Raw genomic sequence first — 15,636 nt, 5'->3', positions numbered from 1 at the left:
GTCTTTGACAATTTCCAGGGCCTTCCTCTGACACCGCCTGGTATAGAGGTTCTGGATGGCAGGGAGCTTGGCCCCAATGATGTACTAGGCCGTCCACACTATCCTCTGTAGCACCTTGCGGTTGGATGCCAAGCAGTGATGCAGCCAGTCAAGATGCTCTCAATGGTGCAGCTGTATAACTTTTTATGGATCTGAGGGCCCATGCCAAATCTTTTCAGCCTCCTGAGGGGGAAGTGGCGTTGTCGTGCCTTCTTCACGACTGTGTTGCTGTGTGTGCACAATGTTAATTCCTTAGAGATTTGGACACGGAGGAACTCTCGACCCGCTCCACTACAGCCCCGTCGAAGGGATAAAGACAGGTTATTTTAGACGGGTGTGATATGGTGTGTGGGGGTTTTCTTCTTCTTAACGGTCGTCTGAACACGTCTAATTCGGCCCAATTATCAAATTGGTCTATTATAACCTTTTTCCTGTCTGTCTGCCTGTCATAGGCCTACTCTGTGGAGGCAGTCCAAAAACATTTAAACAAGCATGTCCTGTCAACACTCACTAAACAAACTAGGTTCAACTGCTTTGGTGAGCGATTATCAACAGTATACTTATAGCTTAGTATTGTTTTCTTCTCACCCTCTCTTCCCTTGTTTGGCTCCATCCCACATGTTTCTCCATGTCCTCCATTGAGCTCAGTGGCATCATTCCCCAGTTGTCAGACTCAGACATGGTGTTTCTCTTCCCCCACTTCAAATTCCTTTTGTAGAACCCGGAATTAGGTTTTCTGATTGTGTTTGACATGTACAGTCTATACAAATACCCAGCTGGGAAACTAGCCAACAACCAGTTTCAGTTCTTTCTTTTTTGCTTGTTTGATTTTCTTTGTTTGTATTGTGAAATGATGGTTATCTGGAGGTGAAAAGCCTCTGTGGACCTACTGTGTTTGGTAGGATAGCTCAAGTACAGGCACTATCAAATGTCCCTAAACACACCAAATGCATCAATAGGCATAGTTCAGAACCAGATAAATGTAGTATCAAATGTCCCTAAACACACCAAATGCATCAATAGGCATAGTTCAGAACCAGATAAATGTAGTAACTGAACATTTCTCTTTTTGTCTGTCCAGGTCCTGCCGTAGTTCTGGTCAGTCTCCAGTCTCCTCTCTAAATGGCGATAGCACGCCAGTTTGGATTACTCCTGTGGAAGAACTACCTTCAGCAGGTGGGTGGTGTAGGGAGAACTGACTTCAGCAGGTGGGTGGTGTAGGGAGAACTGACTTCAGCAGGTGGGTGGTGTAGGGAGAACTGACTTCAGCAGGTGGGTGGTGTATGGAGAACTACCTTCAGCAGGTGGGTGGTGTATGGAGAACTACCTTCATTAGGTGAGTGGTGTATGGAAAACTACCTTCATTAGGTGAGTGGTGTATGGAGAACTACCTTCATTAGGTGAGTGGTGTATGGAGAACTACCTTCAGCAGGTGAGAGGTGTATGGAGAACTACCTTCATTAGGTGAGTGGTGTATGGAGAACTACCTTCAGCAGGTGAGAGGTGTATGGAGAACTACCTTCATTAGGTGAGTGGTGTATGGAGAACTACCTTCAGCAGGTGGGGGGTGTATGGAGAACTAACTTCAGCAGGTGAGTGGTGTATGGAGAACCACCTTCAGCAGGTGGGGGGTGTAGGGGATATGAATATAAATGTTCAGGGGGATGCTACAGTTATCCATCTGAATACGATCTATAACTTTATTGTGAGTTGTACTTTGCAGAGAGTGAAATGTGTACAGTACTATTATAATTATTGTTAATAATAATAATACATGGGACTTATATGGTGCTTTTCAAGGACCCAAAGTAGCTTTACAATTATAGAAATGAAAAGAAAAACAACAGAACAGTAGTCAGAACATCAGACTAAACAGAAACATGAATAAAGAGAGGGGTGTGCTCAAAGAAGGGAAAGAGTGTGATGTATCAGTGTATGTGTAGGGTAGGGTTGGGATTTGGATACGAACCCGGTTTAGGTTAAGGGGCGAGATTGGGGTTAGTATACGAAGCCTGTTTAGGTTAAGGGGCGAGATTGGGGTTAGTATACGAAGCCTGTTAGGGGTAAGGGGCGAGATTGGGGTTAGTATACAAAGCCTGTTAGGGGTAAGGGGCGAGATTGGGGTTAGTATACGAAGCCTGTTTGGGGTAAGGGGTGAGATTGGGGTTAGTATACGAAGACTTAGTCAAACCCCTTCACAAATCTGGGAGGGTGGTTGCACAACGAAGCACGCACACACGCGCACACACACACACACACAACAACATCGCACCACAGTTCCTTGTGTTAGTGTGTGTGTAGCTGCTTCCATTTTCTGCTTTACGCCTCTCTTTAAGATTGTTGCTTTACCCTTAACCCACACTCCTGCTGCTCCAGTTGTGGTTGCTAGGACACTCCATTGAGCCCAGGCAGGAAGAGTGTGTCTATCTTGGCCCCATCACAGAGACACTGCAGAGTGCATGTGAGGTTTATACCAGGCAACCAGAGATTGACCCAGAGAGAACTGATCTGTGAGCGTCAGTCTGTATTGAAAAACAATCTAAGAGTAGGTGGAGTAGTAGGAGAGTGCTGATCTAGGATCAGGTAAAACCCTGTCCAGGTAATAGTATTCATTTTTATCTAAAAGGCTAAACTGATTCTATATTAGCACAAGTTTGGAAGTCTATGATGTAAGAGTATAAATGGATACATTGCTTGAAAGTTTGCTCATGTTCTTTTCGCATCCAAAAATAAATAAATTGGTAGGGGTAAATCCATTTGAATTCAATCATAGATGACATTTAAGAAGAATTTCTATATGGCCTAGAATTCAATCTAGGTTTGATCTTGTTTGTTTTGGGTATTGATCCCTCACTATAAAGCGCATGGGGATGTTATTTATTTTCAGAAACTTTTAACCTTCCATTATTTTGGATTTCTCTTTTAGACCGTATACTGTATGTGTATCACACTGTAGGTGTTCTGAGATTACACATGGTCTTCCTTGTATCAGTAGATGGTTTGTTTCCCCTTCATGTTTCGCCAGGGTTGTGTTCAAAATATTGTGCAACGGAAAACAAACTCTTCTTACTGGACCAGTTCAGGTAGTCCTTTCCTGTTTCAATCAGTTTTTTCTGTTTACTCCTGAATGTACACAACCCAGACCTAGACATTAGACGCTAGCTGTACTGTAGCAGGCTGTATAGCTCGTATCTTGTTCAACTGGTTGTGCAGTGATCCCTGTGGACCAGAGTTCATATCACATTTTATTTGTCAATTTTTTTGTAAACATCAGATGTAGACTAACAGTGAAATACTTACTTACAGGCCCTTCCCAACAATTCAGAGAGGAGAAAAAATAGAACATTTATGGAAAAATAATATCACAAGGAATAAATACACAATGATTAACGATAACTTGGCTATTTACACAGGGTACTAGTACCGGGTCGATGTGCAGGATTACGAGGTAATTGAGGTAGATACTGTATGTACATATAACTAGGAATAACGTTACTAGGCAACAGGATAGATCATTAACAGTAGCAGCAACATATGCGATTAGTCAGTGCATAAAGGGTCAATGCAGATAGTCCGGGTAGCAATTGGTTAACTATTTAGCAGTCTTATGGCTTGGGGGTAGAAGCTGTTCAGGGTCCTGTTCGTTCCAGACTTCTGTACCACTTGCCATGCGGTAGCAGAGTGAACAGTGCATGACTTGGGTGGTTGGAGTCTTTGACACCGCTTGGTATAGAGGTCCTGGATGGCAGGGAGCTCGGCCCCAGTGATGTACTGGGCCGTACGCGCTACCCTCTGTAGCGCCTTGAGGTCGGATGCCGAGCAGTTACCATACCAAGCGGTGATGCAGCCAGTCAAGATACTCTCAATGGTGCAGCTGTATAACTTTTTGAGGATCTGAGGGCCCATACCAAATCTTTTCAGCCTTATGCGGGGGAAGAAGCGTTGTCGTGCCTTCTTCACGACTGTGTGGGTGTGTGTGGACCCTGAAAATTCCTCAGTAATGTGGACACAGAGGAACTTGAAGTTCTCGACCTGCTCCACAACAGCCATGTTGATGTGGATGGGGTAGTGCTCGGCCCTCTGTTTCCTTTTAGTCCACGATCAGCTCCTTTTTCTTGCTGACGTTACTGGGCAGCTCGCGGCTGGGTTTCCCTTTGTAATCCATGATAGTTTGCAAGCCCTGCCACATCCGAGGAGCGTCAGAGCCGGCGTAGTAGGATTCGATCTTAGTCCTGTGACCCCAGTACCATCACCAAGGGGACTCAGTGGCCCCATGAAACTGTCTCTTGGATACTGTTTTTCTCTACTGTACACTCTGTATGGCAATGTCTCAGAAATGTCTGTTTAGGTTCAGCCCTGACCTGTGAGAGTGAGATGAGAGCAGCTCCACTGTGATTACTGAACACTGTCCAAGCTGTTGCTTTCTCCAGTCACTGTACAAGGGGTGGCGTTCACATATCTTATGAGCAGAGGAACTTGTGAAATGCACCATATCTCTCCTATGAGCATTCAAATAATTGATGTCTCGACTCATCTGGTCAAATGGCAGCTTGGACATTTCATCCAACATTGTTAAATCCCCCATTGTTTTCTGAAGCTATGGGAATGTACATTACAGTACTTCAAATGGATTGGCTTTTTCAGTCTGAGCCACCTCCGGTGTGTCAGAGGAGGTCATTGAGAAAATTCCTATGCCATAGTAATCACTGTGATTTACTGTCTACTGAGTCCAAGCGTTTGATTTAGATGACGAATGTTCTGTCATTTACAGCTCACTCATCTCTCTCGCTCGCTCTCTCTCTCTCTCTCTCATTTGCTCTCGCATTCTCGCTCTCTCTCTCTCTTGCGCTCTCTTTCGCTTGCTCTCTCGCTCTCCCTCTCTTCTCTCTTTCTAAAACCTTTGCCAATGTTCCTCTACCACTGTAGTTGTTCTCTCCCCCCTACAGAAGCGTCAGATCCTGGTGACTCTCGTGGAGATCGCCCTGCCCCTGTTCTTCGCGGGCATCCTCATTGTACTGCGTCAGCGCGTGCCCTTCAAGGACTACCCCAACGCCACCCTCTACCAGAGCTTCTCTGTGGATGGCCTGCCCAACCCGCTGGACCAGTTCTACCATCACTACCAGTTGGCCTACGTGCCGGGCAACGCCAGTGTGGTGCGGCGGGTGGCGGAGGACGTGCAGCGCAGCCTAGGCCCCGCCATCAGTTCAGGTGAGTAAAGGAGAGAGTGTGAGGGCTGTGGAGAGCCTAGAAATAGAATGGTGACGAGGACGTGGCAGAGTGGAGCTTTTAACCATGGTTGTAGCCATATGGTTCTGATGATCTGATGATGATTGATGATGATGATGTTGAGTATGACTAAAACCTCAGAACACAAGATGATCCTCTGCTGGAAAAAACAATACTGTCTTATCATGAAAACAAGCTCATTTCTGCCAGTTTAAGTGCATCCTACAGTGAGAGGCCATCTCATAGAGAGAAGATGGGACTGGTCTACCAAGTCTTTGTAGCGGTTTGGATCAGAGGCTCCGTCTGTCTGTCCAGCCTGTGTCTGTGTTGTGCTGTGAGGTGACTGGGACCTAATCTCTGTGCTGGTCACTGTCCTGCATGGAGTTGTATCTTATAATGGATACAAAAATTGATGGAAAATGTAATGCAAACCCTAATGCAAATGTCACAGTTTAGTTTGGGTTGCCCAGGTGTAGTCAGTGTGTCATTGTCTCGAACAGAGAACATTATTGCCTTTGTTGAGTTCAATTTCATTTGGGGTTACTTACAGCTTGCCTGTGTGTGCGTGAAAGCTTGTTACTGCATCCTGACCTGTGAAAGATGAACCCCTTAGCTGTTCAGAGGAAGGTTGTATGGCCATACACAACATCAGGACAATCATTTTATTATCACTTAAGTGCAGATTTGTGAGATTCTATAAGCATGGACCTGTAAAGATCATTGGCTATAGTGTTAAAGAAAGCCCGTCACATACAATACTGTTACTGTAATGACCCCATTTTCCCTGCAAAGCAAAGCCCACATTGCCATTCATTGAATTACTAGATTGAATCACACTTTTGTCCCAGTGCCACTGTAGGTCAATGATCTCTTCCTGTGGCATACATTTTGCCAATTACACTCTATGCTAGGCATTATGGGTGGAAGTTTCTGTGACCAGTGGCACAGCTTTGATACTGTAAAGGCAAATCTATTCAATAGGAATCTACTATGTTATAGTTAAGCCTGTGTCACTGCCTTGTATGTTGTTGTACTGTTGTAGGCTGATCTATTCAATAGGAATCTACAAATTTTGTTATAGTGGGGCCTGTAGCCTGTTATAGTAGGGCCTGTAGCCTGTTATAGTGGGGCCTGTAGCCTGTTATAGTGGGCCTGTAGCCTGTTATAGTGGGCCTGTAGCCAGTTATAGTGGGCCTGTAGCCTGTTATAGTGGACCTGTAGCCTGTTATAGTGGGCCTGTAGCCTGTTATAGTGGGCCTGTAGCCTGTTATAGTGGGCCTGTAGCCTGTTATAGTAGGGCCTGTAGCCTGTTATAGTGGGCTCTGTAGCCTGTTATAGTGGGCCTGTAGCCTGTTATAGTGGGCCTGTAACCTGTTATAGTGGTCCTGTAACCTGTTATAGTAGGCCTGTAGCCTGTTATAGTGGGCTCTGTAGCCGTTATTTTGGATAGCATGGCTATGCCTCCATAGGATGACAATGCCCCCATCCACAGGGCACGAGTGGTCACTGAATGGTTTGATGAGCATGAAAACGATGTAAACCATATGCCATGGCCGTCTCAGTCACCAGATCTCAACCCAATAGAACACTTATGGGAGATTCTGGATCAGCGCTTGAGACAGTGTTTTCCACCACCATCAACAAAACTACAAATGATGGAATTTCTTGTGGAAGAATGGTGTCGCATCCCTCTAATAGAGTTCCAGACACTTGTAGAATGGATGCCAAGGCACATTGAAGCTGTTCTGGCTCGTGGTGGCCCAACACCCTATTAAGACACTTTATGTTGGTGTTTCCTGTTACCTGTAGGCTCATCTATGAAATATGGCTGAATGTTGTTGTGCTAGTATAGCGTGTACCACTGCCCTGGTGTTATTGTAGGCTCACATAACTGCCTCAGCTGACCTGAGAATTCTGGTTCTTCCAGAAACGTTTCCTGAGTCCTCAGGCAACATGTAAGGGCCAGCCCTGCCAATCTCTTCACTGTCAGATGGGGAGGCGGGGGAGACGGAGAGGAGCTCACCCCGTCTGGTCCCGCAGGACACATCAACACACACACACAATGGAAGTGCATCTAGGCTGAGCTGCTCCCATAGAGTGCTTGTTTACACTGGTGTGGTTTGGCAGCAGCTTTCATTGAACTGTTTTAAAATGAGAGCGCTTGTATGTGCGTGTGGGCCTGAATATCAATGCTCAAGATAAGGTAAACAGAGTAAGTTGAAATCTATGGGATAGGTAGACAAATTTATAAATAAATGGAAAAGATTGTTTGAGCTGAAGATGTGATATTGTTTGTTTTCCATAACTGGAACACGGGGTGAAATTGAGGCTTATTTCAACACTTCACTGTGTCTATATCATACCACTGTTATATCAGCCTGTTGTGTGTTCAGCTGGCTTTCATATCAGGGTAGTACAGAGTGTGTGTGTGTGTCTCTCTCTCTCTCTCGATGTCAACTGGTAGAATTCACAAGGTTAAAGGGAGAGTCCGGTGTGGGTAGACATGTCATGGGAATTTCTCACTTCAACTAATGTCAATCTCTCTCTCTGTTTGCCCCAACAGTGCGTGGGTTTGAGACGGAGGAGCAGTTTGAGGACTTTGTGAGGAAGGACCCTCTGTCTCGGAAGGTTCTGGCTGCTGTGGTGTTTGAGCACTCCTTTACTCACGATGACGAGTCTCTGCCCCAACAGGTTGGTTTAACAGTGTATTCATATAGTTTGTATTGCACTTACGGCTGACCCCAATTAGTCGACTGGTCGATTATTTGGTCGATTTTTTTTTGTTGAGCTGTAGCAAATATAAATTATATATATTTCTTATGGCACATGAGGCACCTGTCTTATTCGCGCCCATCTCAGTGAAATAATCCATTGCGGAGGCAGAGACTAGTCCATTGCGGAGGCCGCGGGAATGGCGCAGTTCAAGAAGAAGGGGAGTGTCGCTAAGATGCACAATGCACGTCTCTCTCCAGAATGTGCTCTCTCCCTCCAATTTGTGCACATTCATTGTTTCATAACTTCATTGTGTGAATTGTTTGCCTTTGATTGTTAGTGTCTATCAAGCCCCCATTACATATATCACCAGTAGTACATTTACCGTTAATTCCTAAAATTTCTAATCTACAATGTTTGTTTGGTTACAGTAATTTATGTTAATGGATTCAATATATAATTATTCCAGTCTATTACCATTCTCATTGTCGGATGTTTGCAGAGCACACAACCTATGCTACAAGTTTTGGTTTATTTAATTCTATTTATGAGTTTTGTCAATTTAGTCATTGTCTTTTGTTTGGAGCTCTCCAGTCAATGTGGAGTAAGGACGCGCACCTGATTACGCATAGAAGTAGGACTATAGGCTACCTGGCCTGCGCGCAAGTGTAGGCAGACAAATGTGCTCATTTGGGGATCTGATATTATTTCTGATTGGCTTAACACTCAAAGTTATGTTTACTTCACCTCAAACAGCAAGCGAACAAAGTCAATTTCTACATCCATTGAGAATGAAAATAGTTCCTCGATGTATTTGAAAAATTGTTCCAGCTCTATCCCTTTCAATAATCACTGTGTGAAAGGGAAAAATGTAATGTTCTGATCCAGTGGAAATGTCATAAAATAGGCTTACCTGGTTACTTCTTATCCCTTGCGCAAATAGCCTGCAAATAGCCTACAGCTGTGTCTGTCCCGAGCTCCCTGGGGCAGGAAACTCTGAGGGCCCAGAATATTTTATACAAAATTGCAAGTTTGCTAGCTTCGGGCCAGTCCCAAGTTAATAGTTGTAAACCATAACTGGCATGCAGATTGGTAGAAATAGTAAGATAAATTGTCATTCCACATGAGAAAGGTTACCAATTCCTTGTGTAGACTATTACCGGAAACTTCAGGAGAGTAAGGGCAGAATCTGCGAAAGCCAGCAGTAGTGGGAGGAGGATGGTCAGGTTACGTTTTTTTTCTTCTTTTTTATCTTGATGTCTTGCTCCCTCTTGAGTAAGTTGTGTCTTATTTCATCAAAGTGTGCTTAAAGCATCAGACAAGCTCAATGTACAGTCGTGGTCAAAAGTTTTGAGAATGACACAAATATACATTTTCACAAAGTCTGCTTCCTCAGTTTTTATGATGGCAATTTGCATATACTCCAGAATGTTATGAAGAGTGATCAGATTAATTGCAATTAATTGCAAAGTCCCTCTTTGCCATGAAAATGAACTTAATCCCAAAAAAACATTTCCACTGCATTTCAGCCCTGCCACAAAAGGACCAGCTGACATCATGTCAGTGATTCTCTCGTTAACACAGGTGAGAGTGTTGACGAGGACAAGGCTGGAGATCACTCTGTCATGCTGATTGAGTTAGAATAACAGACTGGAAGGGTGGTGCTTGAAATCATTGTTATTCCTCTGTTAACCATGGTTACCTGAAAGGAAACACGTGCCATCATCATTGCTTTGCACAAAAAGGGCTTCACAGGCAAGGATATTGCTGCTAGTAAGATTGCACCTAAATCAACCATTTATCGGATCATCAAGAACTTCAAGGAGAGAGGTTCAATTGTTGTGAAGAAGGCTTCAGGGCGCCCAAGAAATTCCAGCAAGCGCCAGGACCTTCTCCTAAAGTTGATTCAGCTGTGGGATCGGGGCACCACCAGTGCAGAGCTTGCTCTGGAATGGCAGCAGGCAGGTGTGAGTGCATCGCACGCACAGTGAGGCAAAGACTTTTGGAGGATGGCCTGGTGTCAAGAAGGGCAGCGAGGAAGCCACTTCTCTCCAGGAAAAACATCAGGGACAGACTGATATTCTGCAAAAGGTACAGGGATTGGACTGCTGAAGACTGGGGTAAAGTCATTTTCTCTGATGAATCCCCTTTCTGATTGTTTAGGGCATCCGGAAAAAAGCTTGTCCGGAGAAGACAAGGTGAGCGCTACCATCAGTCCTGTGTCATGCCAACAGTAAAGCATCCTGAGACCATTCATGTGTGGGGTTGCTTCTCAGCCAAGGGAGTGGGCTCACTCATAATTTTGCCTAAGAACACAGCCATGAATAAAGAATGGTACCAACACATCCTCCGAGAGCAACTTCTCCCAACCATCCAAGAACAGTTTGGTGACGAACAATGTCTTTTCCAGCATGATGGAGCACCTTGCCATAAGGCAAAAGTGATGACTAACTGGCTCGGGGAACAAAACATTGACATTTTGGGTCTATGGCCAGGAAACTCCCCAGACCTTAATCCCATTGAGAACTTGTGGTCAATCCTCAAGAGGTGGGTGGACAAACAAAAACCCACAAACTCCAAGCATTGATTATGCAAGAATGGGCTGCCATCAGTCAGAATGTGGCCTAGAAGTTAATTGACAGCATGCCAGGGCGGATTGCAGAGGTCTTGAAAAAGAAGGGTCAACACTGCAAATATGAACTCTTTGCATAAACTTAATGTAATGGTCAATAAAAGCCTTTGACACTTATGGAATACTTGTAATTATACTTCAGTATACCATAGTAACATCTGACAAAAATATCTAAAAACACTGAAGCAGCGAACTTTGTGAAGACCAATACTTGTGTCATTCTCAAAACTTTTGACCACGACTGTATATAGTTGATTTTATTCAAACACATACGGTGTGTCTATATATAGAAAAATACAATCGATTGGTCAAAAGAACAGACTACTTTCGGTCGACTAAGATGTTTTTTAGTCTGGGACAGCCCTACATTTTGCACTGTATGCCTGCCCGTTTCCTAACAAACCAATAAACTGTGTCTTAGTTTGTTCATTCATCATTGATGAAGGAGATATGCAGGCTTCAAGACTGGGAAGGGAAGGGGTGAGGAAACGGGCAAGAAGGTAGAGGGGATGGGGTGGAGGAGATTCATGGCAGTGAGCGTATTTGGGGGAATTGGGAAAGTCTCTTATCTGAATCCTGTCCTTGCTGGATAGAGGGGGAAGACCTACCCTCTGAACCACGTGGATGTGGGGTTGATAGACAGGGAACACATGCATTTATTACAGTATGTTAGTGACCAGTCACACTGGCTGGACAGCTTCACTGTACTTGAACCTAGGGTGACCACATTTAAAATGCCCAAATGCGGGACAACGGTATGATTTTGCGGGTCATTCGTGGGACAGTGTAGCCTACACTTGAATAGTTTTTCCCAAGTTACACGCACACAAATCTCCCTACTGCTGCACCGAGCAGTAATACCAAGAAGTAGAGGCGAGAGCACCGCGGGCTACGGAGCGAGCTAATTGAAGTGTACCTTGCCTACTGTTTTTCCTCAAGCAAAATGTTGTGATGCATAAACGAGAGACCACTTGCATGGCAGTTTTATGGAAATCTGGGAATATATGGTCAAGGAAACATTTCAGGTTGGTCTCAGGAAATGTAAAACAGTTAGGAGGAGAGACTTTTAAAATGGGATTGAGTGAAGTAGTAGCAAATATGTTGAGCAACTAATGAGCATGAAGAGCCTCACAAGTTTGACAAAATGACCTTATATCTTTCAGTCTAATATGGCTATTTACTTACTTTTGTAGCTCTTCGTTAGATGCACGCACACTTTTTGTAAGTAGTTAACGATCCGGTACATGTGGTTACCCTACTTGAATCTTGAACCCTGAATCAGCTCTTTGTTTACAAATGAAAGCATCTGGTTCTCACTGACAGTATTATTGCCACTCATTCAAATACTTTAATCCTGGAGTCACCTGCAGTCCAGCCAAGTCCTTGACGTGCTAACATTTAACCACACTTAGTATTTCCTCCTGGTTGAAGAGGCTATACAGAAGTTTTGCCTCTGGGGGTGCTCTTGAGCCAAAAGGGGTCCCCTATAGAGACAGAAATATTCTACAGAAATGACCTCATTGGACAGAAAGCGGCAGACCTCGTCACACCCATTTAGGTGCACCAAAAGCTAAAGTTCCACAGTGTATTTTTAACCTGTGCAGCAGGAATGTCCTGCTGGAAGGAAATCAGGAAAAAGAGACAACAGAATTCCCTGGCTGGGTTGATACTGTTAAATCTGCATAGGGAGGATGGTGTCTGTCTGAAACAGTAAGTCTATCGCGCTCTCCCAAAAGTTCGGTTGATGAGTAAAACGCTCTGTGTATGCTATCCTGATGCAGTAAAAACAAAAATAGAAAAATGAAGTAAGCTTTATGCAACGTCTTTTTGAGTGCAGACCAATCACACTCTATTGCTTATCTGAAGCAGTTAGTCTGACTGACAGGTTTATGAAGCTGGACCATGTTTAACCTGAGAGAGGCTCACTCACAGCCCGCTCTGAGGGGTGGATGGACCATGTTTAACCTGAGAGAGGCTCACTCACAGCCCGCTCTGAGGGGTGGATGGACCATGTTTAACCTGAGAGAGGCTCACTCACAGCCCGCTCTGATGGGTGGATGGACCATGTTTAACCTGAGAGAGGCTCACTCACAGCCCGCTCTGAGGGGTGGATGGACCATGTTTAACCTGAGAGAGGCTCACTCACAGCCCGCTCTGAGGGGTGGATGGACCATGTTTAACCTGAGAGAGGCTCACTCACAGCCCGCTCTGAGGGGTGGATGGACCATGTTTAACCTGAGAGAGGCTCACTCACAGCCCGCTCTGAGGGGTGGATGGACCATGTTTAACCTGAGAGAGGCTCACTCACAGCCCGCTCTGAGGGGTGGATGGACCATGTTTAACCTGAGAGAGGCTCACTCACAGCCCGCTCTGAGGGGTGGATGGACCATGTTTAACCTGAGAGAGGCTCACTCACAGCCCGCTCTGAGGGGTGGATGGACCATGTTTAACCTGAGAGAGGCTCACTCACAGCCCGCTCTGAGGGGTGGATGGACCATGTTTAACCTGAGAGAGGCTCACTCACAGCCCGCTCTGAGGGGGTGGATGGACCATGTTTAACCTGAGAGAGGCTCACTCACAGCCCGCTCTGAGGGGTGGATGGACCATGTTTAACCTGAGAGAGTCTCACTCACAGCCCGCTCTGATGGGTGGATGGAGAGCTTGGTTGTGTCCCAAAATGGCACCCTATTCCCTATATAGTGCACTACTTTAGACCAGGGCCCGTTGGGAGATTAATTGCAGTGTGTCTTGTCTTCTTTTCTCTCTCTCATTCTCCCTCTCTCTCTGCCTCTTTTCATCTGTCTTTTAGCGAGACCTGTGGTCAGTCAGTCATGGGCAGACTGAGCTGATAGCTTGGTGATCTCAGGCCCAGCGTCTGTCTGTCTGTCTGTCTGTCTGTCTGTCTGACAAAGGGGGTGTCTGTTGTCTGTCTGTCTGTCTGTCTGTCTGAGGAGTACAGAGAGAGGGTGTGTTGTCTGTGTCTGTCTGTCTGTTGTGTGTTGAGGAGTCAGAGAGAGGGTGTGTCTGTCGTTTTGTTGTTGTTGTTGTCTGGGAGTACGAGAGAGGGTGTGTCTGTCTGTCTGTGTCATAGTGGAATGTGGTGGTGCTTAGGTGTGGGGTGGGCAGAGAGGTAGATGGTGGTGGATCAATATACACTACTGTTCAAAAGTTTGGGGTCACTTAGAAATGTCCTTGTTTTCGAAAGAAAAGCAATTTTTTTGTCCATTAAAATAACATCAAATTGATCAGAAATACAGTGTAGACATTGTTAATGTTGTGAATGGCTATTGTAGCTGGAAACTGATGATTTTTAATGGAATATCTACAGAGGCCCATTATCAGCAACCATCAGTCCTGTGTTCCAATGGCACGTTGTGTTTGCTAATCCAAGTTTATCATTTTAAAAGGCTAATTGATCATTAGAAAACCCTTTTGCAATTATGTTAGCACAGCTGAAAACTGTTGTGCTGATTAAAGAAGCAATAAAACTGGCCTTCTTGAGACTAGCTGAGCATCTGGAGCATCAGCAATTATGGGTTCGATTACAGGATCAAAATGGCCAAAAACAAAGAACTTTCTTCTGAAACTCGTCAGTCTATTCTTGTTCTGAGAAATTAAGGCTATTCCATGCGAGAAATTACCAAGAAACTGAAGATCTCGTACAACGCTGTGTACTACTCCCTTCACAGAACAGCGCAAACTGGCTCTAACCAGAATCGAAAGAGGAGTGGGAGTAAAAAAATAATTTTGTAAAGTATAAAAATGCGCTGCAATTTTTCAATAAAATAAACTGCTGTTCCAATTGCGTCCACTGGATGGCGCAATAGCAATAGTTCTGTGATCTGTGAAACAGTTCTGTTAATCACTGAGGCATTGTGTGTTCTTTGTCCTCAGAACTTTCAAATAACTTGAGGTGTTTTATGATTAATAGTGATCTTGTGCTTTTGGACACTGTCCTCAGGCTCCAGCTTTATGTTTATATGTTTTTATGTTGATGTGCTATTGTTTTTAATTGATTTTATTTTATTTGTATATTTAACCTATTCTTGACTCTGTGGTTCTTGCACTTGTTTGGGGAACAGGATTTCATTATTTTTATCTACATTTCTGCCTGAGAAATGACACCCTGATATAGATCTGTGAAACAGTTCTGTTAATCACTGAGGGATTGTGTGTTTGTGTGTTCTTTTTCTTTAGAATTTTCAAATAAACTTGACGTGTTTTATGATTAATAGTGATGTTGTGCTTGTACTATTTTGGACACACTGTCCTCAGGCTCCAGCTTTATGTTGTATGTTGATCGTATTAAAACAAAGAAAACAATCTGAAGTTGTTGTTTTTAAGTTATATATACCATGATTTTTTCCGGTCCGGCCCACTTGGGAATAGATTTTCCTCCATGTGGCCCCTGAGCTAAAATGAGTTTGACACCCCTGCATTAGAATGTCTAGTTTGAGAAACAGATGCCTCACAGGTCCTCAACTGGCAGCTTCATTAAATAGTACCCGCAAAAACGCCAGTCTCAACGCCGACAGTGAAGAGGCGACTTTGGGATGCTGACCTTCTAGGCAGATTTGCAAAGAAAAAGCCATATCTCAGACTGGCCAATAAAAATAAAAGATTAAGATGGGCAAAAGAACACAGACACTGGACAGAGGAAGATTGGGGGAAAAAAAGTGTTATGGACAGACAAATCGAAGTTTGAGGTGTTCGGATCACAAAAAACAATATTTGTGAGACGCAGACCAAATGAAAAGATGCTGGAGGAGTGCTTGATGCCATCTGTCAAGCATGGTGGAGGCAATGTGATGGTCTGGGGGTGCTTTGGTGGTGGTAAAGTGGGAGATTTGTACAGGGTAAAAGGGATCTTGAAGAAGGAAGGCTATCACTCCATTTTGCAACGACATGCAATACCCTGTGGATGGCGCTTGATTGGAGCCAATTTCCTCCTACAACAAGACAATGACCTAAAGCACAGCTCCAAACTATGCAAGAACTATTTAGGGAAGAATCAGTCAGCTGGTGTT

The 15,636-nt window shown here is 44.4% G+C and overlaps 1 protein-coding gene across 1 annotated transcript in view; it reads left to right on the top strand.

The window, feature by feature from the left end:
• LOC121551148 (phospholipid-transporting ATPase ABCA3-like) overlaps positions 1–15,636 on the top strand; it is a 67,091-nt gene that overhangs the window by 2,942 nt on the left and 48,513 nt on the right. The window contains exons 2-4 of the mRNA XM_045210921.1: positions 1,121–1,215; positions 4,986–5,247; positions 7,829–7,956. Coding sequence (XP_045066856.1) covers positions 1,162–1,215; positions 4,986–5,247; positions 7,829–7,956 — 444 coding nt within the window. The 5' untranslated portion in view covers positions 1,121–1,161. The remainder of the gene's footprint in view (positions 1–1,120; positions 1,216–4,985; positions 5,248–7,828; positions 7,957–15,636) is intronic.

Source organism: Coregonus clupeaformis, chromosome 35, assembly GCF_020615455.1.
Source record: "Coregonus clupeaformis isolate EN_2021a chromosome 35, ASM2061545v1, whole genome shotgun sequence".
Taxonomy (NCBI): domain Eukaryota; kingdom Metazoa; phylum Chordata; class Actinopteri; order Salmoniformes; family Salmonidae; genus Coregonus; species Coregonus clupeaformis.
Note: the sequence above shows the minus strand (reverse complement) of the source record. Positions and strands in the feature narration are given on the sequence as shown.